The sequence below is a fragment of the Pelodiscus sinensis genome, chromosome 14, assembly GCF_052426305.1.
Source record: "Pelodiscus sinensis isolate ZL-2025 chromosome 14, ASM5242630v1, whole genome shotgun sequence".
NCBI lineage: Eukaryota > Metazoa > Chordata > Testudines > Trionychidae > Pelodiscus > Pelodiscus sinensis.
In genome coordinates, this window is record NC_143065.1 from 14364238 (window position 1) to 14388995 (window position 24758).

At 47.1% G+C, this 24758-nt stretch overlaps 1 protein-coding gene across 1 annotated transcript; it reads right to left on the reverse strand.

The window, feature by feature from the left end:
* Positions 1-233: 233 nt before the first annotated feature.
* Positions 234-9103, reverse strand: ISL2 (ISL LIM homeobox 2). The gene is made up of 6 exons (XM_006126240.5): positions 8953-9103; positions 8036-8225; positions 7282-7544; positions 3926-4209; positions 2771-2938; positions 234-982 (listed from the first exon to the last, which is right to left on the reverse strand). Exons 1-6 carry the CDS (start codon positions 9008-9010, stop codon positions 866-868), a joined length of 1080 nt encoding a protein of 359 aa, XP_006126302.1. The 5' UTR covers positions 9011-9103; the 3' UTR covers positions 234-865.
* Positions 9104-24758: the final 15655 nt, after the last annotated feature.

The window sequence follows — 24758 nt, forward strand, 5'->3', positions numbered from 1 at the left end:
CTCTGTAGCAACATGGCTCTTTAGCTGCTCCGTGTATTCGTGTAAACTAAGCCTCGGACCGCCCCTGGCAGACTACAACCAACGCTGTAGTTTGACCATTTTGAATCCGGATGGTAATTTCGAAGTAATTTTATTTTTAAGGATGGTCCCTTAGAATTACTTCGGCGGATTGTTGACGCTGGGTTTCTCTTTATGCTTCACCTGGGTCGCAATACACACACCATGTAGAGCTCTTCAATTAGGCCATTTTTATTAAAATCAAAATATTAACCCCACTATTAACTGCTGCTCTGACAATAAATAACAATAACTTACTTTTGTTCTTTAACGGCTCAAGCAATCTATCCTCCGTCCATAAATTAACATTTTCAATAAAAGTCTCGTTTCTGTATGTATGGTTTCCAGCAACCATGCGGCTTGGGGGGATTCCTCGGCCCCCACCCCCGCAAAAAAGGACAAGGCTCTCAAGTCATGGATAATGCAGAGTAGGGCAGGACCTGGGATGGAGAGGGCTACTCAAAAGACAACATCGAGCTGAGATGATTTAACTGGCTTCCAACCAGTCTTTTTCCCGCTCACAAGGAAACTACTATGACACCGTACGGAATGTGGGGCTAGTTTTAGTAAATCCAGTTTTGCTCTGGGGGAGGGAAACAAAATCCACAGAAAAGAAGGGGGGCTCTCTCCGGTTTGGTGAAGGCAGCTAGAATCTTGGTGCTTTTTGGCAGTCAAGACATATTTTTGTTTGTTTTTAAATAATATTTTTAAAGTTTTGTTTGGAGCTCTGGGCCAGCCTGCGGCTGGGGCTTGTCTCATGCAGGGAGCAGGAGCATGCGAAAGTCCAAATCCGCTGGGCGTGCTTGTCTCACGTCTCCACAGGACTGGGCACCATGCTGTTGGGGGTGTCAGGTAACTGGGAAGATAACGAGGTCACATCGCTGCCGGAAGAGTTACCCAAGGAGCCAGATTCGGAAAAGGATACCTGGGAGGGGAAAGGAAAGGGAGCGGACGATGGATGAAAGCCAGGTGGGCAGAATTCAGATCCCCCAATCCTTGCCTTGACTAGACAGGGAAAAGCTGTTCTAAAAATCGTGTTAAATAACCCGTTTTAAATGGGTGCTGCTAAAAATATTCTAGTACCTGATGAAAGGCAGGGTTTGAAAACTAGCTAGGAGTCACCTGCCCCAGTTAAAATACAGCATGCCCTGCCTCCTCGAGGGCTTGCGCACGTGTTTAAAAACGCTCTTTGTAACCCTAGTCTTGACTTATCCAAGCAGGGATGCCCCCTGGCTAAAGAAACCTTCCATCCTTTCCAGCTTTGTTAGAGGGTATTTCCATAGACACCTACAGCCTGGGGCTAGCACAAGGTGAGTGACACAACGTGCAGAGCCCAAATTCCTTCTCTTGCCCAAATTCAAACCATAACATCCCTCTGCCAGGCAGGCCTTGTGCTGGCAAAATAAATCTCATCGTTAGTACAACGATCCTTATTTGCACTAAGGGTAAGTACAAGGATATTTAACTAAATAGACAAAGGGAGCTAATGAGAACCCAGGCGTCGGAGAGAGACTGTCCCTCCTCTGAGGAATCTCGGTGGGCACTAGGGGTAAAAAGATCCCCCAACTCAAACGCTGGTGCCAGTCGCACAGTCCTAATGCAGCCCCCGGGGATTCCTTTGCCACGGGAAGAGCCCATTAAGAAATCGGCTAGACTTTTCGAAGTTAATTTCAGACTAGGCAGTGGTCCAGTGGAAGTTGCGCAGTGCTGGCTCCATACATCACAGGATGATGTATGTGCAGCATATTTCATCAATTCGCTCTTCCAATGCGAGTAAATGATGGTTTAATTATTCACGCAGCACTCCTAGCTCACTTTTCCATTATATTAGCGAAACATAACACAGGATTAATTTTTGATTATCTTCTAAAACATCACAGTCACATCGGAGAAGCACATTAACGGGGGGCCTCAGCCGCGTCTTTCGCTAAGCCTGATTCCCCTCCCAGCACGGCGAAAAGTCAGCACAGCCCGGGTAGTGTTAAAAACCAGAGCGCCCGGATCCTGAAATCCTCCCAGATTTCCAGGCAACTCACAGCCAGTTTTGCTTGTCTAGAGAGAATCTCAGTGTCTAACTAGGAATGAGTCAGAATATCCGGATCGGTCCTCTCGCAGCTATTTACCGCAGTGGCCATTTATACAACACCAGCTGATTTGTCCCGCAGAATTTCGCTCCCTTCCTTTTTGCAAGTGCGATGGAACTGGCTGGTTTATTGTGCGCGCTAATACGGACACTTGTTCCCTCGCCAAAGAGCGCGGGGACCTGTTGAAACGGGCACGCCCCGAGAATACGTCCCTGTCTCGAATCCAGTTTCTATCATTACTGTTCGCCTGGCTTCCTTGCATTGACACTGCCCTGCCCGTGGATCCTCGCTCCTGCCCGGAGTGGGCCATTACAGCGCCTGCATGCAGACGGCACTGGCTGAGCTCCCCTGGACACAGCCCTTTCCCCTACTTCCAATCGAAACGTTCCCAGGGAAATGGAAGGGCGCCCTAGAGCGCCTGAGCCATTCCACCTGCGGGCACGGGGCAACTGTCAGGGGCCCTTCCCGCCTCCTCCAAGAAATCTGCTCACGGGGTCCCCGGAGGCAGCTGGGCTCCTAACTTCTAAACGGGGCCGGGGTGACGCTCCGCGGGGACATCGGGGATTGGGGAACAATACAGAGGGGCCCCGCTCCCGCAGCCGGGCCGGGCCGAGCCGAGGGGCTCTTACCAGCTGCTGGAAGGCGGGTTGGTCCAGGTCGCTCTGCAATGCGAATTCACTGAGCGCTTTCCAGGGCGGCTGGTAGGTCTGGACCTCCACTGCGCTGCCTTGCACCGCGCTGTCATGACGGATGGGGCTCCCGGCTACCAGGGGGGTCCCGGTCAGGCCCTGCAGACTCTGGAGGGGAGACACGCAACAAAGCTCAAGCCGGGCGGTCCCTGAGGCCCCGGGCGCGGTCTGGGAAGTTGCGTGGGCCGCAGGAGTCGGCGCGGGGCCCCGATGGCCTCCCCATGGAGACCGCCCAGCGCCCCGGCCCCTCCAGGTGCGGGGACCCCTTCGTCTGACCGCGTGAAACCTGCAGCGCCAGCAGATCCGGTCAGCGCGGCCGCGCGGAGCTGGCAGGCCGCCGCCAGACACCGAGAGTCACGTCTCCGCCAGGGACCGTTCTCAGCGCCTTTCCGGGCGCCCCTGCTGCCCCCGGCCACCGCAGCCACAGAACTGAGCTGCCCCCGGGCCCCGGGCAAGGGCCAGGCCAATGCTCCGGCTTCCCAACAGGCCAGAAGCCCCGGGGCTTCGTGCGCCGCGCGAGCGATTTATCGTTTTGAGCAAGGGCCCGAGAGCGACACGCTGCCAGGAGAAAATCGCTCCCCGGGGACACGCGCGGGCCCCCTCGCAGCGGCACTTCCAAGCGAAGCGCTCTCCGTGCGCCCCGGGACGATCCGCGCTGGAAGAGCGTTTGTAACGGGGCGAGAGCGCCGGGCCCGCCTGCTCTTGTCTTGACTGGGGCATTTCTCTCGGCTAACGACTGGTCCCTGTCACTGCTGCAGCCAGTCTCGCTCCTGGGGCCTGCACGTGCTGCCGCGACACGCAGGCAGCGCAAAGGGGTTTGGGTCGGACTTTTTCACTCCACACACAAATCTGATGCCGGGCCTGTGGGAGCCCATTTGCCACAGAGGAGCGTGGAGCCCAGGGTGTCTTGTACCAACACTGCATGGCTGTGCCACCACGCGCCCCGCAGAGATTTCATCCCCTGCTGTTCCCACGTGAGGGGGTGGGGGCAGCCATGGCCTAAGCCGTGGCCGGGGTCCTGGGGATTGCAGGGAAAGACGTTCCCTTGGGCAAAATGGGCCCTGCCGGGCGGGTGGAGAGATGCCCCGAGCTTACTGTCTTGTCGCTGTGCTGCTGCTGCTGCAGCTGCTTCATCAGGATGGATTTCTTCTTGTCCTTGCAGCGCTTGTTCTGGAACCAGACTCGGATCACTCGGGGGCTCAGGCCGGTCATCTCCACCAGCTGCTCCTTCATCAATGCGTCAGGCCGCGGGTTGGCCGCGTAACAGGTCCGCAGCGTATGCAGCTGCTTCTCGTTCAGCACCGTCCGGACGCGGGTGGTCTTCTCCGTCTGTTTGTGCACATGGGGCCGGAGAGAGGGCTGGCGGCCGGGCACGGAGTCTGCAGCGGGGAGAGGGGAAACAACCAATTCCAGTTAGTGCTGGGGCCTGAGCCATTTCCCAGGGCGCCCCAGCAGCCTTGGGAGGGATGTCTGGCCAGAGAATCCGGGCAGCCCCCTCTTTCCCTCCGTCTCCCGCAGTGCAGCCTCCACGGGATTAACGCCGGGGTCCGGGATCCCTGCTAGAGACCCCGCTGGGGCTGCAGTTTAGCCCCTACACTAATGGCCTGGCAGATTAGCTTGCCAGGGCCAGGCCCAGCGCCTCTGCACCCGTGCGGCCTGCACCTCCTCCATTCCCAAAGCACCCGGACGCCGGGTAGCGGCCTCCTTCCAGCCCCGGCAGGCAGGGAGCGATCCGAGCTACGCTGCTGGGGAAGGGTTCCTGCTTGCCCAGCCGGGTGTGCGGCCGCGAGTCAGACACGCGGCGAGGCAGGCAGCTGTGAGGGAATGCCGGGGGTCAGAGAGGGGACTTCGCAACCTAGCGGCGGTAGGGGAAGCTGCTGCCTGCCGCCCCCCAGAGACGGGCCCTGGGCCGCGGATTGCAGGCAGGACGAACACACACAAGTGAGAAGCTTCAGGGAGTAACCGAGTTAGTCTGGGCAGAATACACTTAAAAACAACCAGTGGGCTGGTAGCACTTTCGAGACTAAGAACATGCAGATGGGACCGTGAGCTTTCGTGGGCACAGCCCACTTCTTCGGATGACCGGAATCAGGCAGGAGAAAAATCACCCTACGAGCCACTAAACTGGGGCGAGGAGGGGAGCGCGTGGGCCCGGCTAGGAAGGACCGGGGCAAGAAAGGGGCTGCTCCGAGCCACTCGTTAGAGCAAGACGTGTGGGGAAAAGCCGGGGGGAGGGTCACAGCCTCGGCAAATAAACCCCTTCCCCTCCCCCAATACGAGTTATTCCAAAACGGGCATTTGCCCTGGTCAGGGACATTTCACCTTTCGGTCTTGTGTCAAGCGCAGCCCAGGGATCTGATCAGGGCGGCCCCGCTCTCCCGGCCACCCAAAGCGGCCCAGTGCCGAAAGCGGGAGCCCGGGGAATCGAATTAAAGCTCTTGGGTCCAACAGCCCTGCAGATCCCGGGGCGAGCGGCCGTGCCGGAGCAGCGCCCCGTGGCGCAGCAGAGACGGATCATGAGGGCCGGGGTGCTAACAAGCCAGCGACTGTCGCCCTCCCCGCTAATCTCCGCGCTTCTTTTTTACCCTGGCAGCTGTGGGATCGCAACAGCGTTCCTCAGAGGCGGGTGGTGCCGCTCAGGGCCGTGCAAACGGGGCCCTCCTAACGCAGCTGACGGGCAGGAGTCCGCGCAAACACTCCCTCGTTCTCGGTAACGCGGGCGGCAAAGTCACCCCCCAAAGGGGAAACGCCGCTTGTCGCCATCTCTAGTTAGCGCTGATTGTTCACATTTATTCGAAAACATCATTAGCAGCGCCAAGCCAACGGGTCAGGACAGAGCCCGCGGCGTTAGCGCCGGATAATCTGGACAGGCGCAGACCCTAGCCAGCCAGCACAAAGACACCTCAAAATAGACAATCGAAGCCAGGTCTTCCCCCTTCCTCGCGGGACCCCTGCTCCCTCCCTGCAGGCCGGGCTCGCTTCCTTGCTGCCGTTCGCTCTTCCCGAGCAGAGGGACAATCTCGCTTCTGCCTGGCGCTGGTGGGGGGGCTTGGTTTGGGTTTTATTTTTTGCAGCTCGATACTTTTTAAATTCACGTGATTTTGTTTTCAGATGAGTCCAATCTCATCTCACCCTTCCTGGAAACGCTCCACCGACCGACCTAGCGGCCCAGGCACCGGCTGTGCGCAATATGCCTCTCCCCACTCCCAGGCCGCGGCCGAGCGCGCAGGTAACTGGGGACTAGCCCCGGCTCCAGCTCTCCCACCTCCCGCGCTGCAGGTCGGGCTACGCTGGCGGCGCCGGTCCCGCTGCTGGAGTTGTCCCGCAGTTCCAGCCTTCCCGGCCTGTGGCTGAGGCCGCTCCGGGCGCCCGGGATGGATCCTCGCCCATTGCAAATCCTGCACCTATTTGCTCTCCCGCCCCTTACGGGACCGGCGCTGGAGCTGGGCCAGACTCTGCAGATCTGTCTTGCTACCCTCCTGTGCAGAGCCCAGAGCGCCAGCATCCGGCGCTGGGATGAGCAGGGCTCGCCCCTGGGCGCTCGCTGAAGGATGAAGGTCGCTGTGTGAGCGACTCCGCCCCTCCCCCGCCCCAGACAAGCCATCTCTGGAGCCTCCAGTCCTGTGGGGCTGAAATTCCCTGCCGGGCCTCCTGGAGCACTGCAGGCAGCTGGAGACCAGCCTCGCCCAACGCTCTTTGGCTCCTACCCGGCCCGCAAAGGGGGAGGGGGGTCGCTTCTTTTGTCCCTTGGCGTCTCTCTGGTGTCTAGAACAAGCTGGGTGGCCGGCAGGCTCTGCCACCTTCCTCGAGCTTTTCCCTCCTTCTCTCCTGGGCAGCCAGGGCTGTCCCAGTCCCTCTCCCCTTCCCTGCTGCCTTCCTTCCTCGCGGCCCAGTCCATCCCAGGGGCGCTGGCTGGGATTGGCTGCAGCTACAGGTAGCAATATTCAGCCGCCAGGACTGTATAACGCTCTCCCAGCCTGCAGCTCCTTCCATTCCCTCCCCAGCCACTCCGGCATCTCGCCCAGTCTCCCTCTCCTGAGTGTGCACACAAGCTCACATTGCCTTGGCTAGTGGCCTGTAACATCCAGTCCTTCCCACTCCCCAGCCGCAGAAGAAAGAGGCCTAAATGGAGAAGGGGGGGCGATTCCAGGAGGGAGCAAGCACCTCAGCACTGCGGAGTCTCTGGCCAAAGCCCATAGGCCTCAGCAGGCCGTGGAAGGAGATAACTGATGTATTTTCTACCGCCATTTCAGAGGGACAACTAAAGATGCAAACGTCTCCGCAGCGTTAACAGACAGAGACCGAATTAGACAGAAAATTGTCCATGCACCTTTCAATGCAGCCACCTCGCAGCCACAGCTACATAGGTTTGTACAGTGCGGGACAGCTTGGCCCGGGGACGAGGCGATGGTCTCACACCCCCAGCGCCCGGCAGGTCTGTTGCTCCTTACCTGATAGATGCAGGCCTCTGGTGCTCTGTAAATGGCCGGGGCTCCTCGGACTGTCAGTCGAGCTCCTATCCAGCAGCAGGCTGTGGTCGGCCCGGCAGAGCAGCTCGTGGTCCCGTAGAGAGAACTCATCCCCGGGCAGAAGCTGGCGGCTGCAGACTGAGCAGCGGAAACATTCGATGTGATACACATTTTCCCGGGCTCGCATCACCAAATCACTGCTGCTGAATCCCACCTTGCACTTCGCACACTTTATGCCGAATAACCTGCAGGAAGAGAAAGGGCCATGAAGCTAGACCCTCACCCCACTGTTGCCAGCTCACCCTCCCCAGGAACTAACCACTCCGGCTGAGAAACCCAGAGGGTCCCCTCTGCTCTCTTCCTAACAAGTCTGATCCAATTCGAGAAGAGGGATCGGGCTCAATAAGAAATTTTCCCTTGTCCACATTGTTCTAAAACAGGCATTAGGGAGTGTGCAGATCAATCCTGTTTATTGCTTGCCGACAGGCGGTGATTTATTATTAATTATTATTATTATTATTTATTAATATGATTGGTTGTATCAATTGTTAATAACTTCCTGTCTCCGAAGCCGAATAAACAGGAATAGCATTTGTCATTATCACAGAAGTACTGACTCCCTCCTTTAGCAAGCCGGAGGAGATACGATTTCACAGATGGGGAGCTCTTTGAAATTAACTCTTAAGAAATGGGTCGAAGAAAATTTTTTTTAATGGATAAAGAGCTTTTGAATCACCTGATATAATCCCTTTTACAGTATGTCTTGCCATCTCTCACAAAACAAGTGCAGGTTTCATCCAAGTACTGGCTGCATTCAGCGCATTTGAGACATGCTGCATGCCACTCGAGGTCCGGGGAGACCTTCAGGATGTACTGGTCATGGATCTGACTCCCACAGCCCACACACATGGCAATTCCGGGCTTTTCTACCAGTAGAAATGAGCAGAGGAAATTTAGAACGTATACTGGAGGCATATCATTTCTAATCAGAACTGTCTCGAAGGACTGCAATCACAGAGGCATTCGTAATTAGGAGACATTCTCTAGTAATGTTCAGGCAATGAAAAGAAAGAAAAGGTGAAATTGATAAACTGCAGCAGCTATTCTCCATATAGTTAATTTTACAGTCACCTGAACTGCAAGATTTTACAGGAGCAATTGGTAGGTGTAACTACAATGATAAAGATTGGAAAATATAGAACGGGTACTTATTAAAACACAATGGAAAACCAGATGAACTCTGTCAGCTGATTATTTCATCTGTATTTGTTATACCTTTTTAAAAAATTAGGCTTTTTCCCTCTTTTAATTTTTCTTATTTTATATAGTAATAATTAATTACTAATTTGTAGCTATTAAAATAACAGACATGCAAAGAGCAAACCCCAAGAAAATATTTATTCTTTAAACATAAAAAAGAAACAACGAATTCTGCAGCCTGAAAGCATGACACAGCAAGATAAAATAGCTTTAATTTAAAAAATAAGAAAAGGCAATGGATTGCGAAAGAGCAAAAATAATCCTGGCTTTTAAAAAGGCACGATTTTAAGAATGTTCTCTAAAACTATCTCTGTAAATAAACCACTTGTAGAACCAGTTTAACGTTTCAAGTAAAATATTTAAAATTACTATTCAGACCAAAGATCAACTTACTCTTTGAATGATCCCCCATAGCACCCAGAAAAGGATAATGAAAAATAATATCCACCATGCAGAAAGAGATGTGTGCAACGTGTTACGATGCAGAAGGAGCAGGATGCCTGCCTAACGCTTGCTGTTTGCTAACTAACTCCTCCAGCCTGGAGGAGTTAGAAAGTGGAGACTGCCCTGTCCCATACGCAGCATGACGTCAGCACGCATCAGCCCAAGGCTGAAGGGAGGGGGTGGAGCAGTGACTTCACCAGGCCGCCGGAGCAACCCCCAGAGGCGATTGGAAGCGAGGGAGAGGGAGCGAACGTATTGGCCGGGAGTGAACAATGGAACGCGGAACGCCGCGCGCCGCACGAAGATTCTTTCTGATTCAGGTTTCCCCGTGGCGAGAAGTAGCTGTTCCCTCCCGGCTTACCTGGTCCGAGATGCCCTCCTAGCTCAGCGCTCTCCGAGCCAGAGATGATTACTGCCTGTCTGAGAGAGCGGAAGGGCAGACAGGCCCCCAGCCCGCGCTCCTTTCCGAAGGACACTTTCTCCTTCCGTGGTAATTACTAAAATCTCCCCCCCTGTGATGAAGTATTTGTCGCCTTGCGCTTAACTCAGACAAACTCCCTCAAGTATGTTAAAATCTTAGCTCACGAATTACTTGGGGCGTATTTCAGTGACGCGTCACTATATCTTGTTAAATAGTGGTAGAAATGTAGCCGTGTTAGTCTGGTGCCCCTGAAACAAAAACCAGACTGTGTTTTTTATATCTTGTTAGTCCCTATTTGCCAAGATGCTTTATTTACGCTTCAAACTTATGTGGAGGTGCAAGAAAAGTGCCCACGTCTACATGTGACATCTATAGCTGAACCTTATTAATGTATTTATTGGAGAGAAAAGAAAGGCATAATTTAGCTGGGATCTTAATCTTGAAACTGGCAGGAGCTGAAGAAATATTTTAAATAGATTGGTACATTACACCACTAATTTCGTACCATTCTGCACAACAAAATATTTCAAATTTAGTTTATTTCTCAAATCAATTATTATCATAAGAAACTAACGAAAAGTGTTGCTAACCCGAACTGATCCGTTACTCTTCCCCTTTTTATAACACATTTCTGAATGAAAGACTGATTTTTCATTCCCTTTTTAACATGTAGTTATTTAATTGTATTAGTTGTAGAAATACCGATGGAGACAGTGCTATGCGCCACTATTTAGCGCATATTTTTTATGGGCAGATTATTGCACTGAAAAGCCTATTGAATTATTTTTTCTTGGAGAAATGTTTATAGTCTGTATTACAGCTTTCAGTCACGGTGTCTCTTGAGCAATTCATGATGGCAAACTATCACCAGAATGTATCAACCCTTTCTGTGACCAGCTGCAAACGTGTGGCTTTCTTTTGATCTTTTAAAATCTTCTCTCCAGAGGAAAGCGGGTGGGGGGGGGGGGGGACTTTGCCCTTTATAAAGCTGCTTAAATAATCACAGGGCTGAACAACCACAGTTCACAGCCCCATTATTTCTGCCTTCTTTTTTAACCTGCAACTTGGAAAAATCTTCGCACGAAAAAGGTAAACAAATATTAAAAAGGGGATTCTTAAAAATCTTTTTTGTCTGATGAATTTGCAAGTCGAAGTATCCATTTGTTTGTGGGAAGAGAGGGAACCATCCCACAGAAACCTGTTACCGTGATCTTGGAGTTCATAAGACTTATCAGTCAGTAGACGTTTCAGTGCATTTCTGTTTTCTTTTCACGTTTAAACTCCCTTTACCCAATCCCTGCGGTCTGGTTTCCAAAGCGGGGTTCTGCATTTCACTCGGATAGAAGGACCTCTACTGGGAGAATGGATAATGGGTTAAAACTTGTCGCCAGGCTTAATAAACCTCTAATCTTCAAGAAGGCACATTGATGTTACATGAAATACTATTAATAATTCAGGGCTGGCGCTCACAGAGCCAGGGAGTATTGCTTTAAGTGATCTGCTAGCAGGGACTTTTCATTGTTAATGTCCCTTTTAACTCGCTCCCTCCCGAACACCGCCATCATCCCCAAACGGACTGGGCTGCCAGCGGGGCAACCTTAAGGAATGCCGTGGCTAGTTAGCTGGCGGGTTTGTGGGCACGTTTCCCCTCCTGTACGGGACCGCGAGAGCGACCTGAAGCTTGGGCAGGGGGGTGGACAAGGAAAGGAGCTTGCCAAAACTGCGATGAAAGCCTCTGGGTACTTTCTGTGGCACATCCCAATCAAGCTACTGCACCTGGAAACACTGTTTGTTCCTGCCCAGCGGGGGTCTGGACTCGTGGCGCTGCGATCATGCCAACTGGCAAACCCAAGCGCGATCTCCAGGCAGGGCCGCTGCGCTGGAGTAATTTGTATAGCGCGGGTGGGTGTTGAACCAAACGTATGGGGCAAACCACGTCAAGCCAGGGATGCTGCAGAGTTCCCGGTTCCCTTACTTCCAGCGCCAGAGTCTCCAGGAGCAGAACCTGCTCCCTTACTTCCAGGAGCAGAAGATAGATCAGAGCCACCTAACTCCATCACGGCTGGGCATGTCTCAGCCACCCCAGGCTGCACAAACCTTGGGCTAATCGGTACCCAAATGCGGCCACATAGGGTAGGTCTACACTACAGGATAAGGTTGAATTAAGATTCCCAACTGAAGTTGAAATAGAGCTTGATTCACCTTTTGGGCTGTCTGCACAGGAGGAAGTCAAAGGAAGAACATTCTCCTTTGGAGTTCCCTTACTCCTCATAAAAGGAGGGTTAGAGGCGTTGGAGTAAGAAGTCCAGCTTATTTTGAAGTAGTGGCTTCCTGTGCATACACATATTTTGTTATTTCAAAATAGCACCAGTTATTCCAAAATAAGGTTACTGTGTAGCCATACCTGTGAGAGCAGAGCTACCCACATCAGGGTGTGCCCTTCTCAGTTCCAATGAGGGTGTCTTCACTAGAACAGCTAATTCAAACCCTGGAAGATGCACAGCAACAGCTTCAATCGTCTCTGTGGTGTAGATCTACCCTAAAGGCGCCACAGAGCAAAGGAGTGAAGCGCAGCCAGGCAGCCCCAAAGGAGAGAGACTTAGGCAGGCTGGGGAAGGCACAAGGTCCCTCAAGGTCCCAGCTCTTGACAAACACCTGGGAAGCACTGGCCGGGGCTGACTGACCAGAGAAGCAAATAGGCGCGTGGTTGCCTACTAGCTGCGATCGCTCCCCAACACAGACGCGGTTTCGTTCTGTCTGTGAGGCGTCGGGATGCCCAGTGTGATCCGCGCCCAGCCATTAATCTCTCCCTTCAAATGTCAGGCGGACCCCTTTCAAATCACGCCGCCCGGTTCCTGCCTTTGAAGAGCGGCACCGAGGAGCAGTTTTTGAGCGAAGCGAGCTCCCCCTCTCACATTCCTCGTTACACAATCTGCCGCGCTGAAGGTCAGGAGTGGTCAACCCCCCAACCCAGCTCGGAGGGAGATCTGATGTAAAACAACATCTCACACTTGGGCCAAAGTACCGGGCGTCAGTGAAAGAGGCCAGTAGTTTGGGGTCTAACCAGCCCAGGGGTGGAGTGGGGCGGCGGTGTGTGTGTGGTTTCCCCCTTAGGCTTAGAGTGAAATCAAGCAGGTAACAACGCTGGCCGCTGGCTTGGTGCTGATCTTAGCTCAAGAGGCAGCCCACAGAACCACAGGTAAGAACATCATGCGCTGGATTTTAATCTTCCTACAACAACCCCGCTCCGGCTTGTGCGTGTGACTCTAGAGGGTGGCAAAGCCGAGGGATCTGCTAGAGTCTGAAGAGCAGCCAGCAGGTAAATCGCCTGTCCAGTGTAAGGAGCAATCACATCTTAGTAACACATCGGAGTTGGAGACGGGTGGAGTTTCCCCTTGAGCTGCAGGAGTCCAGCGTCGTGTCACGCAAGTCACACAACAGCGGCGAGTTAATAATAAGCCTAATAATTCCGGGTCAATGCATTCAGCTGTGAATATGGCACAGGCATGATGGGCGTTTAAGACGCCAAAAAACAATCACAAAATTCATGAGAAACAATAAGGAGCGATCCAGTATTGCAATGTCTTACTCCTGGGATAATTCTTACTCAGGGGTTAGTCCCACTTGCTGCAGTGGCCTCGTCTTGGTTTTGCAGACGGGGTTCATATGGAAAGGTACGTTGCACATTTCCAGCACCCTGTAACCTAACGATCGCCTCTGGAAGGCAGGAAAGCTCCTATTTTGCAGCTGAAGAGAGTAAGTGACTTGAGCCTGACTCATCTGACAGTCAGAATTCAGGGCTCCTGGCTGAAAGCACTGGGTGCCACATCCTCTTTCTCAGGGGAGTAAAACCATCACAGAGGCAAGCTCCGAGGTGCAAGCAGGAACGTACGAGCCCATCTGACATTTCTGGCTGGAAGAAGACCCCGGGGTTCGAATTTACCAGCACCTGGTGATAATCCTTTCGCCTGTTTGGGATGCAGACCTTTGTCTGTAATGGGGACCCTTAAAGCGGGGAAGGGAGACCTGAAAACTGGAATCGAAAGTCAGCAGATCAACAGTCTGCCCTCTGCACACCCCACATCTTCCGAGATGGGCTCCCTTCTCCAAGGGGTAGGGGGAAACACAAAGCAAGCGATGGATTTTTTGCACAGTTCACGGCGCGATAGGCGGGCTGCTCCCCGAAGCAAACTCTGGCCCTTTCAGCTGATCGCTTCAAGGAGCGAACGATTCGTTTTAACTTTTTGTCTTGTCCTGCGTACAAATGTTTCCAGCCAAAGGGCAGCTCAAAATCAAATCCGGACAAAGAGCCTGCCCGGACTGTGTAACACATTGTTACCAACCCCCAGCTCTCTTGTAAGGGTAGAGTATCGAAAATCAGGCACAGGGGACAGGCTATGACTACGGCTGTTGCCCTGTCTCTTTTCCTGTTTACATGAATGAGGTAGTTGTTTCTTTGGGACATACTCTTTATTCCACAGGGAAATCGCCGGCAGAAGTTACTGAGTAATGCTTTACAGAGGGCGTGACAGAAGGATCTTTACTAAAACCACAAATCGGCTGGGGAGGAGTGAATTACCAAGTGCCACTTTGCCTGATATATTGGTCCCACCAGGGGCTCGAGCTGTGGACACGGAGCTGAACGCAGATGTCACTGCGCTGCCGGCACCCGCTGTATCTGGGCTGACTCACACGACAGAACCGCGATTTTTCACTTTCAAAAAGTTGATTCTCCAGTTTCACCAAGTCCCCAGGCAGCCCTGTAGTGAAATTGCCACGTCACAAGCAGCATCTCTGCGCTGTAAAGTGACTTGCTCGTTCGCGATGCACTCAGTACCTCCGGAGAGGGATTCAGTGCAGGGTGGAACCCCTTAGGGACTTCCACAAAAGCATTAACGCATCCAAGCGAAGCTCTACTCCGCCTCCATCCCCGCCCCCCCGCCGGGCCCGAGTCTGTGCAGCAAACAGACGCACTGAAATCGATGGAGCTGCTTTCCGAAAAGGGGCTTGCTAGCCCTCGAGGACTCCGAGCCGCTGAGGGAACCGAAGGGAGTGGATTCAGGGGAGGGGTCTGCTCATGTTTCATGCCCTGGTTTGCTCTCCCAGCTAGCTAATAATTGCACCGCCACGAAAGGAAAGCTCAGCGGTCCTAGCCTGGGTGGGGCCATCCCTGCCTGTTTCTCGTAGGCTCGCAGAAGCTGATCTAAGCAGGGTGGATGAATCGTGCATCTTTCCCTCATGTTCTGGCACATTCTGGTGGCTAAGGCTTGTGCTAGCCGGGGAGGCCCCAGCCGGGCTTTTATCCAGCAGCACACTAGTCCCAGCCTAGCAAGAAGGGGAAGGTTAATTTCAGTGCTGTCCATCGCCCCATGACCTGATAGCGAGCAGGTGCTGCGGGTAGGTCCTGGGCTGCTGCGGGTTTGGAGAAGCCATGGAAGCGGCTTTGCTGGGAGTTATTTTGTTGGAGGGAGTAGCAGGATTTCCCCTGCTTGATTCTCAGTTTGGGGGTCCGAAGTGGGTTTTGGGGGAGTGACTCCAACACCCTAGATTCACCCACCCAGATTTTGCGCACACCCGTGTGTAGGCTAGTTCCATTGCAGCTGGGTCCGCTACTGGGTCTCCGGGGAACTACATAGGTCTGGGTCCCTGCTCCATAGGCCAGTTCACTGTGTGTTGATGGAAGGACAATTTACAATAGACACATTCCCAATTTGAATCGGCAAGGAGAGAGGCAAGGGAAGCAAGTTACTCGCAAACACTCATGGGCTGTGTCTAGACTGGCCAGTTTTTCCGGAAAATCAGTCGCTTTTCCGGTAAATACTTGCCAGTTGTCAACACTGGCGGCTTGAATTTCCGCAAAAGCACTGACTTCCTACTGTAAGAAATCAGTGCTTTTTGCAGAAATACTATGCTGCTCCCGTTCAGGCAAAAGTCCCTTTTGTGCAAAACTTTTGCGCAAAAGGGCCAGTGTAGACAGCTGAGATTTGTTTTGCACAAAAGCGCATCTAGATTGGCCACGGCCGCTTTTCTGCAAAAAGTGCTTTTGCGGAAAAGCATCCATGCCAATCTAGATGCTCTTTTCCACAAATGCTTTTAATGGAAAACTTTTCCATTAAAAGCATTTCTGGAAAATCATGCCAGTCTAGACATAGCCATTGAGCCTATCTGAAAAAGCACAAGTGCTCTGATGGCCATTCCATGCAGTGTGGATGCTCTTTTGCACAAGAAGTTTTTGCACAAGAACTCTTCTGCAAAAGACTTCTTGCTCAAAAATCCTCCAGTGCCTCAGACAGCAACTGCCACAGGTGGGGAAGTAAAACTAACTTGGCTTTGGAAGGATACATTTCACTTTTCATGATGAGTGTGCTAGCTAAATGCCAGTCTTTTCCAGTTTATCTGTGGGCTGGGACATTCTGGCTATATTATACTAGGAGTTTTCTCTGCAAAAAACATGCTAATTAGGGACTCATTTGCATGAGTAGTGATCTCATTTGCATATTTTCTGCAGATCCATTTTTGCGCTTGGGTTTTTGCGCAAAAACAAGCAGTGTGGATGTTTCCTTTTGGTGCAAAAACCGCTTTTCCTGCAAGATCAGTAAACCTCCTTTTTTGGGGCATAAGGATCTTGCGGGAAAAGGGGTTTTTGCACAAAAAGGAAACCTTCACACTGCTTGTTTTTGCACGAAAACCCAAGCGCAAAAACGGATCTGCAGAAAATATGCAAATGAGATCGCTACTCATGCAAATGAGTCCCTCATTAGCATATTTTTTGTAGAGAAAACTCATAGTGTAGACATAGCCTCTTTGTTTCATTGGTCTGTACAGCAGGTCCTATTCCCTGTTTGGTGCTCCTAGGAAAACTGCTCCTATTAACAAACAATTAAGAGGTAGACCTTAACAAATCAGTCTCCCCAAATGAGCTGCTCTCACTTTAATTCTAGTATGCTGGGTCCTGACCAAGTTAAGCCTTCTTTCTAGAGTAGACCACAGGTGGCAGAAAATTACGAGAAAACTTTAGCTTGATGAATATTGAAAAAAGCTTGAGAGGTTGGCAGAAGTTGGCTCCGAAATATTTGTTCCATGAGGGTTATTTCTGGAAAAGTTTCCTCTGTCTGTACGTGAAAGAAAGATTTACAACTAGTACAACTAGAGAATGTCTCGAAAAGGCTGATCTTTTTCAATATAAGGTGACCCATCTGACATCTTGCAGAAAATTCCTAATTGCACTGATAACAAGGAAAAAAAGTTTATTCTTCATGATAAATTCCGGCAGAAACAGGACTTTTTTCCAAAGAGAGAGTTATATTTCAGCTGCAATAAAGATTTAGTGGATGGTTTCTATAACATTTATCAGCATGCAGAATGTAATTATCTGTTGTTTGATGATTGATGGCAGGACTTTTATTATTGTTAACAACCTGTGCTTTCCATTATCTAAAAGTGCTTAAGAGATTTCAAAGACAAAGTAAGTAACAAATGCAATTTTTTAAAAAAGTTGACTGCTAATATTCTAGTGCTTCAAATGACAATAGTGAAATTGCCATCAAGAAGTCATTCCCAGTTGTTATGCTGAGTACTTAACACTGGCAATATTTAGAATTGCATCAGTTTCTTTCATTTCTGTTGGAATAACTAAGGCAAGTAACTGGAAAATTACTTCTATCTCTACAGTATTTCCCTGCCTTATGTAAGATTTGGTATGGCTGAGTTAAAACCAAGCCATTTGACTTATGAAAGGAAAGAAAGTGCAATGTACACAGGCTATAGAGTAAAAATGTCTTGTGTGAACTTTTAAAATTAGTGCTGACCAACTAATTACTTTAAGGTCCCTCTGAAAATTTCACTGAACTACTTAGTTGTATGTCTCTGATAAGTTTTACAGTATAGACATATATACCTGATCCTCCAGTCCAGACAGGTAAAATGCCTTTGACTTCCCTGCCAGTTTTTCCAGCCTCAAGGCTTCAAGTCTGGGACTTACATCACAGTGTTTATCTGGGACAACTTAGAAACCTGGTTACAGCCCAGTTCTGCCTCTGATTACATGGGTCCAAATCCCAGAGAGTGTTAAGGGAGAACTCCTATCCAATTTACTATATCTCTGAAGGATTGTGTCACTAATTTGCTGCTTGGAGGGAAGAAAAAGTGGACATTACCACAGCATGATTTCATTGCTGTCTGAGGGAAGGGATCAGAGACAAAACAGTAATGACTTCTGTTTCCTCCACACTTGTTCAAGAGCTTCAGTGAAATCCTCATCAAGGTAGGATTTAGGGAATCAGGCTGCCACTCCCTGCAGCATTCCTATGGAATTCCCAGCAGAAATACAAAGGGTTAATGCTGCTCTGGGATCCACATGGATAAGGTAGATGGGTTATCATGTTCTTGCCCCCTTTCAGAGTCACAAGTGTATGTGACTAATGCTGTGTTTACACAACAGAGCTTAACTCGAAATAATCTATGCAAATTGAGCTACGTCAATTGTGTAGCTTATTTCAAAATTGGGAGCATCTACACGGCACTTATTTTTAAATAGAGCATTCCTCCTCTGACTTCCCTTTCTCCTTGTACATTGAAGGTTACAGGAGTCAGAGTAAGAAGCCCTCCAGCTTGACAGTATTTCAACATTATTTCGAAATAACTGCCTGCTGTTTAGACATGGACTAAGTTATTTCAAAATAATTAGTGTTATTTTGAAATCATGTTGCTGTACACCTAGATGCAAAAAGTCATAGGAATTGCATTCCATTGATTATTTAATAGTCTGAAATTATCTTCTCAACTATCAAATAATCAACTACCAGTTTAAAACCATTGAACCTCCCAGGTCTCTTCCCTGTACTGCACTGCACTGCACTGATAAGTCTATGGGTTTGTAATCAATTAGTTACAAAGAATTGTTAAGGCAAAATCCCTGAAAGTCATGTCTTTGTCATGAAAGTCATGGCCTAGGCAAGCATACATGGTTGGGCATGAAGTTTGCCTACTTTGCTTTGCCTTCCAGGGGGTTTTCTTGTATGACTGTGTCATTGGTGGAGAGCAAGGCTGGGGTATTGCTCTCCTAATGGAACATTAAGGTAGGATTTTGGGAAGTCTTAGCCCCGGCTTTGCTCTGTTTCCAATGAAGTCGATGAGGAATTTTACCATTTACTTCAGTGGGGACCGTTAGGCCAACACTGAACGCTTATTCTTTTTTAACCAAGTCCAGGGGGCCCAGACACCCATTTTGAGTGGCTGTACATGTACTGAAAACCTGTGCTTTGGGCCTGAAGGGGAGAAATTTCCTGGTGGCTGAATTGGCATTACTGTAGGGGCGAAGGATATATTACAGTGGATCTTCTGGGTTTGTCCATTCCCCAGTCTGGCCTTGCCTGCTTCGGTTACCACCCCCCCTCCAATCCACTGATTCTCCAGGAGTCCTCAAAGAACTCATTTGAACTGTAAGATCTTTGGGACAGGAACTTTCTCTTTGTTCTGTTTGTACAGTCCCTAGCATAAAGGGGTGTTGGTTCATGATTCTTAGATGCCAATATAATAAAAATAATAAATAGTAATAATTAATCTGTGTTTCACACTATGTGGTGCACAAACACCCCTCCAGCCTGCCCTTGTAGTCTCAGCATTGTATGGTGGGTTGACCATTTAATATTTAGGGAGTGTTTTCTCACTATAGTTTTCCATACAAAAGCCATACATATTTTTTGTTTCAACAAATGTTCTTTTATTTCTCATATATTTGCTGATGCAAAGCTAGGGACATTGTCTGATTCTCATGAAATGCCTGGAGATCTGGGTATGAACTAAAGAACACACTTTATTTGAACTTTGTATCCCTTTTATTCAATGTTTTATTATTTGTTTTCTTCTTTAGTCTCCATGGGTTTTTTCTCTTGACTTAATGGAAAAATAGGAGAGCACTTCAGTGGCTAAAATAATACCTTTACATTCCCAAAGACTGTAGCATGGTGGAGATTATGTCTCCCTTATAGTTGAACACTAACAGCTCAAAAGATCGGATAAAGCTTGTGCTTGGTAAAAAAAATCTGTACCTTTTCTGCAAACAGATTTCAGGTTAATTCTTGCCTCTTTCCTCAAGTGAAATTAAAGTAGAAAATATCTTCACAAAGTTTCACATGCAAATGATGAACCATCTTCTTCAGCTGTAGAAAGATGTGATATCTTAACAAAAAGTCACATTACAGGATATGTCTTTAACGCTTAAATATTTTTATATTTTTACACACTCTGAGTTCTTGAAGTAAATGGGAATGACAGTGTGTAAAATTGGGCAAATACATAAATTGTTTTACAAGGCTTAGTATCCCTCATCTTTTCCCCTCTCTGATTTGTTAGCTTTCTTATGGTCAAAAAAGAGGTGTGGTACCTTCTCAAATGAACCTCAGGGAGAGCTTTATTAAATTATTTTAAAAGACCAGATTAAAAAAATGTACAGACATATGTAACAGCAGGATACAGTAATCCCACTGGTTTTAAGAAACAGATTGCTCAATACAGAATTTTTAAGGCTCTAGAAGACAGGCTATTTGCCATGTGACCCACTCCTTCCTCATCTGACTCCAGATTTACACTGGTGAAATGAGAGCAGTTGTTCTTTAGATAATTTAAGTCTATTTGGAATGTGTTAATCTAAGTGTATACTAGCAAGAAAATTCTGGGTTGACAGCTTCAAGTCTTTATCTTACTCCATTGTTCCTTGGATTTGCACCTTGTAAAAATCACCTGCTGTTGGGAGATCCTTGCATTACTCATACACAAGGAGGTGAATGAAAGAGAGTGTTTTAGTTCTAACTCTGGGTTTACCTGTTTTTCTTCTTTTTAAAGACACACAACTGTCTAGATTAAAATGCAGTAGAAATACATGTATTACAAATAACTTCATGGGCTACAAAAACTGAACTAATGTTTTACAATCTATTTATTTTTTCCTTGTTCTGTTGTGTTTACTTCTGTCTTTCAGCTTGGTACTTGAAATTAGATAGACCTGGCCCCAAAAAGACCTATTTGCCTCATCCATGTGAATTTTTCCTATTAAGTTACGGAAATAACATGAGAATGACGAGATTATGTCACAACAATTGTCCATCTAGCCAGGTATCCTGTCTCTGATGGTGCCCAGTGGGCAGATGTTTCAAAGGGAATGAATGGACCAGGGCAATTATCAAATGATCCATCCCATTGCCCAGATCCACCATCTGGCATCAGAGGCTTAGGGACACTGAGTGCATGTGGCTGAATCCCTGGCTATGTTGTTTAATAGCCCTTGATGGACCTATATCCTCCATGAATGTATTTAGTTCTTTTTTTGAACTCTGTTAAACTTTTGGCCTTCACAAAATACCCTGGAAACTAGTTCCACTGGTTGACTATGCATCATGTGAAGAAGTACTTCCTCTTGTTTGTTTCTGATGCCTATTAATTACATTAAGCAACCCCTGGTTCTTGTTTATGTGCAGAAGAAAATAGCACATCTGTATTCACGTTCTCTACACCATTCATGTGTTTCTATATCTCTATCATATCTCCCTTAGTCATCCGCTTTCTAAGATGAATTGTTTGTCTTTTAAAAACCCTCCTTATATGGAAGGTTTATTCCATTACCTTAATAACTTTCTTGCCTTCTCTGAATCTTTTTTTTAATTTTGTAATAGATTTTCTTTGAGATGGGGTGGCCAGAACTGCATGAAGTATTCAAGTTGTGGGAGTAAATATTTTTTTTGTTTTAATATCTAACCCTTTCCTAATGGTTCTATCATTGTTTGCTTTTTTTGACTGCTGATGCACATTGAGTAGATGTTTCTGAAGAACTATCGACAGTGACTCCAAGATCTCCCTTGAGCGGTAACATCTAATGTAGACCCCCTTCATTGTGCATGTATAATTGTGTCTGTATTTTCCAATGGGCATAACTTAGCAATTATAAACATTGAAGGTCCAGAGCAAAAAGGGCTGGACTCTAGTTCTCAAATATAAAGCAAAGAATGAGACATTTTGACTTAACCAGATGCTACAGAAGAGCCCATGCATTGTGGGTTAAATCCAGGATCCACTCAAAGGGACTGGGAATTTTGCTGTTGACTTCACTAGTGACAGAGTTTCACCTTGAGAGTCCAACCCAAAAGTGTTATGAAATGGGTAAGCCTATCTACTGATCTGAAGAAAAGAACCAGAGAGCAAATTAGTTTGCTAGCCAGCATAGAAAAGTATGATTGATGAAACTCCAGAATGTAGAAAAGGCCCATCAGCAGGTCTAGAAAAGCAGGAGTTCTTGTGTAAGTCAGTATTTGCACATGTAGTAGAGTAATAATAATAAAACTACCATCAGTGGGAGACTGTCAGAAACACTAATAAGAATTCAATATATTGGGCAGTAGTTTTTTCTTGCATCATTTTTCAATTTTGAGGGCAATGCCACCAATTCTTTGTATGCTTTCAAACAATCGCTTCCCTCAATTTAAATATAAACAAACAAGGATAAAGCAGGTTTTGTTTTTAAATAACCATCTTTCTTGTCTGAAGCCAAATTCTTACTTCGGTAATGCTGGTGTAAATCTGAAGTTGCGCTATTGAATCCCAAATAGAGTTACTGTGCATTTAAATAGGTGTAACTGACAGAAGAATTTGGTCCTGAATGGCAAGTTTTAGTATGTAATCATACCTCATGCAAAGTTTAGTAAAAATTACAGCAAAAAGGATTTATAATGAATCCTAAACTAAAATAGTTCTAGTAAATCATGCTCAAAAATCTAAAAATATTTCTCCACTAAAAATGCTAAGAGACCGAGAAATCAACTAGCCTTGGAGATCTCACTTGCATTTGACAGATAAATTAATTATGACTTTTGGGGCATATATTTCTTCACAGAAGAATTAAGTTAACTTCCAGTCACTGAAATGTGTGATTGCCAATAGTCAATGTAACCTATGTATTCACAATTACTGTTTCTTGAATCACTTTTCTATGCATGACTCAAATCCTCAATCAGTTTTTTAGAAAAATCTCCTCTTGATGTCAGTGAGACTTCCGAATACTTACAGTTATGTCAGGGTATGGCATTAGGTTTGCTAATAATGTTTTCAGACATTTTTTGGAATAATTTTCTGTTTGTCATAAATTTGATGGATCAGTCCCATTATAAACAGGAAACAACGACTTTTGCAGCAGATTGCAAAGGTAGTAAATGCTGATTCTTTCAGAGTCAGTCATAGATTAAGTCCGTTTTAAAATTAAAACAGATGGAAGACAATTTCACTCAAGTTACAAAAAGGATAGGAGCCATCTGTAATAAGAATTAGGATTGCAAAAAGCTATTGTTATCATGTTACTATTAAAAACCTTTAAATGATTTTCTTCATAAACTTCACATAACTCAAATGTCTTATTTATTCCTCTTCCCAAGAAGATAGTCATACTTTATTTAAAAACATGACAACTCTCAAGGATCCATGTCTGGACTATAACAATATGCAAATGCAAAAACAACCAAAACAAAACACAAGACCCCCCCCCCCACTAAAAACCCCAACAACAGTAAAACTCATAAGTTTGGATCTGCTTACAGCCTTTTCAGCAACTATTTACCAAAGTACAGTTCTTTTGTCATTTTTCCCTTTAAAAACATTGTCCCTAAGCACAAGAAAATGTCCAATACTGAAAATAGATAATTAATGAGATAATTGGATACTGAATGTCACCTCCTGTCCAATGGGATTAGCTGATGGCTAATTATGAACAGATTGTGATTAATGTGATTATGGATTGGATATTAATCAGATTTTGGATTGATCTAGTTATGTTTTAGTCTGCTCCAAATGGTTAATTGGATCTGATATAACAGAAATGCAGCTTGCACCAGATTTTGCCACATCAGTTGATGAAGTAGCTTTTTTGATTGGGTAGGATTGTGAACAAAAAATTATTTACAGCTCTTGGGAAAACTACTCTCCCTTAGAATGTACTTATTCATTTTTTATTTTCAAGAACCTTTACAATTCAATATTTTTTTAAAAGTCTTGTCGACAATTGAATAGGATGTCTATAACTCAAACAAATACGAAGAAATTAAACAGTGGTTAACCCATTGTCCTAATGTCCTGTATTCCTCTGCGCTGTGGAAATGCTACATTCAGTTTCCTGCTTTGGCCTACAAGACCCTCAGAGTTTGGGAGTGCTGCTGAGGTAGAATGTGTAACCGTGCAAACAAGTATTGCACAATAGCTGTGAATTACTGTTGGTAAGATCGAAAAGGGAGTTTTCCCTATTTTTCTTCTGGTGAGGAGAATCCACCACTGGAAAAGACTTCTAGAATCACCTAGTCTGGCCTCCTATACAACAAATAACATTGAATTCTACCCAGTAATTTTTGTACAAGCCCAGTAACTTGTGATGAGCTAGAGTATACCTTTTAGACAGACACCCAATCTTGATGAGTGATGGAGAATTCTCCACATCCTTTGGTAAGCTGTTCTAATTAAAAATGTACACCTTATTTGCATTGTACATTAAATTAAATTCCAACTATTGGATTTTGTTATGCCTTTGTCTGCAGGATTTAACATGATGGACATACTATAGGATCTTGAGAATACAAAGGAGAAACTGGGGGGTGGTGGTGGCACATTTTGTATTTCAAGGCAAAATATATTGCAGACAATATATCCCACCCTCAACCCATACAAAATGGTTGCTATCATAGTACATAGGATTGGTCTACTGATTTAACAACAGATCCTGGAAACCAGGAGAGCTGTTTCTTTCTCTGACACAGACTTCTTGCGTTAAAAGTGGAGTTATTTTTCTTCTTTTGAGTCCAATGACTAGCTTCTTAGATTTCTAATCAGTAGAATGTTTTATAGTTAGACCTACCTGTGGCATGTGATGATACTTACCTCATTAATTATAGGACAGAAAAAAATGTAAAGATATATTAAAAAATTACTCATGATTTTGGCTTCTCTAATTCTCTGGTAACAACCTGAGACACCATAAAGGGCCTGATGCTTCGAAGGGTTGAAACCTGGCTTTCTGAAAATCAGGCCTGTTTATAATGTTGCAAATTGGACATCCAAAAATGAAGGGATTGACTATCACTAGAAACTTTTGAAGAAATAGGGGAATTACTGTGATGCCTGCATTCATATAGGAATATTATTTTCTAGGCTGCATTTTGAAAGCACTTTGAGAAAGCTGACTGGAAGCAAACATGGCTAATTCTCAAGAGGCAATCATGTACATAGACTTGATGTTTGTGGTTTATAAGGAAAGATTCAGGATTAGTGAATAGGAAATAGTGAGTGGTATGCAGATTCTTCTCTA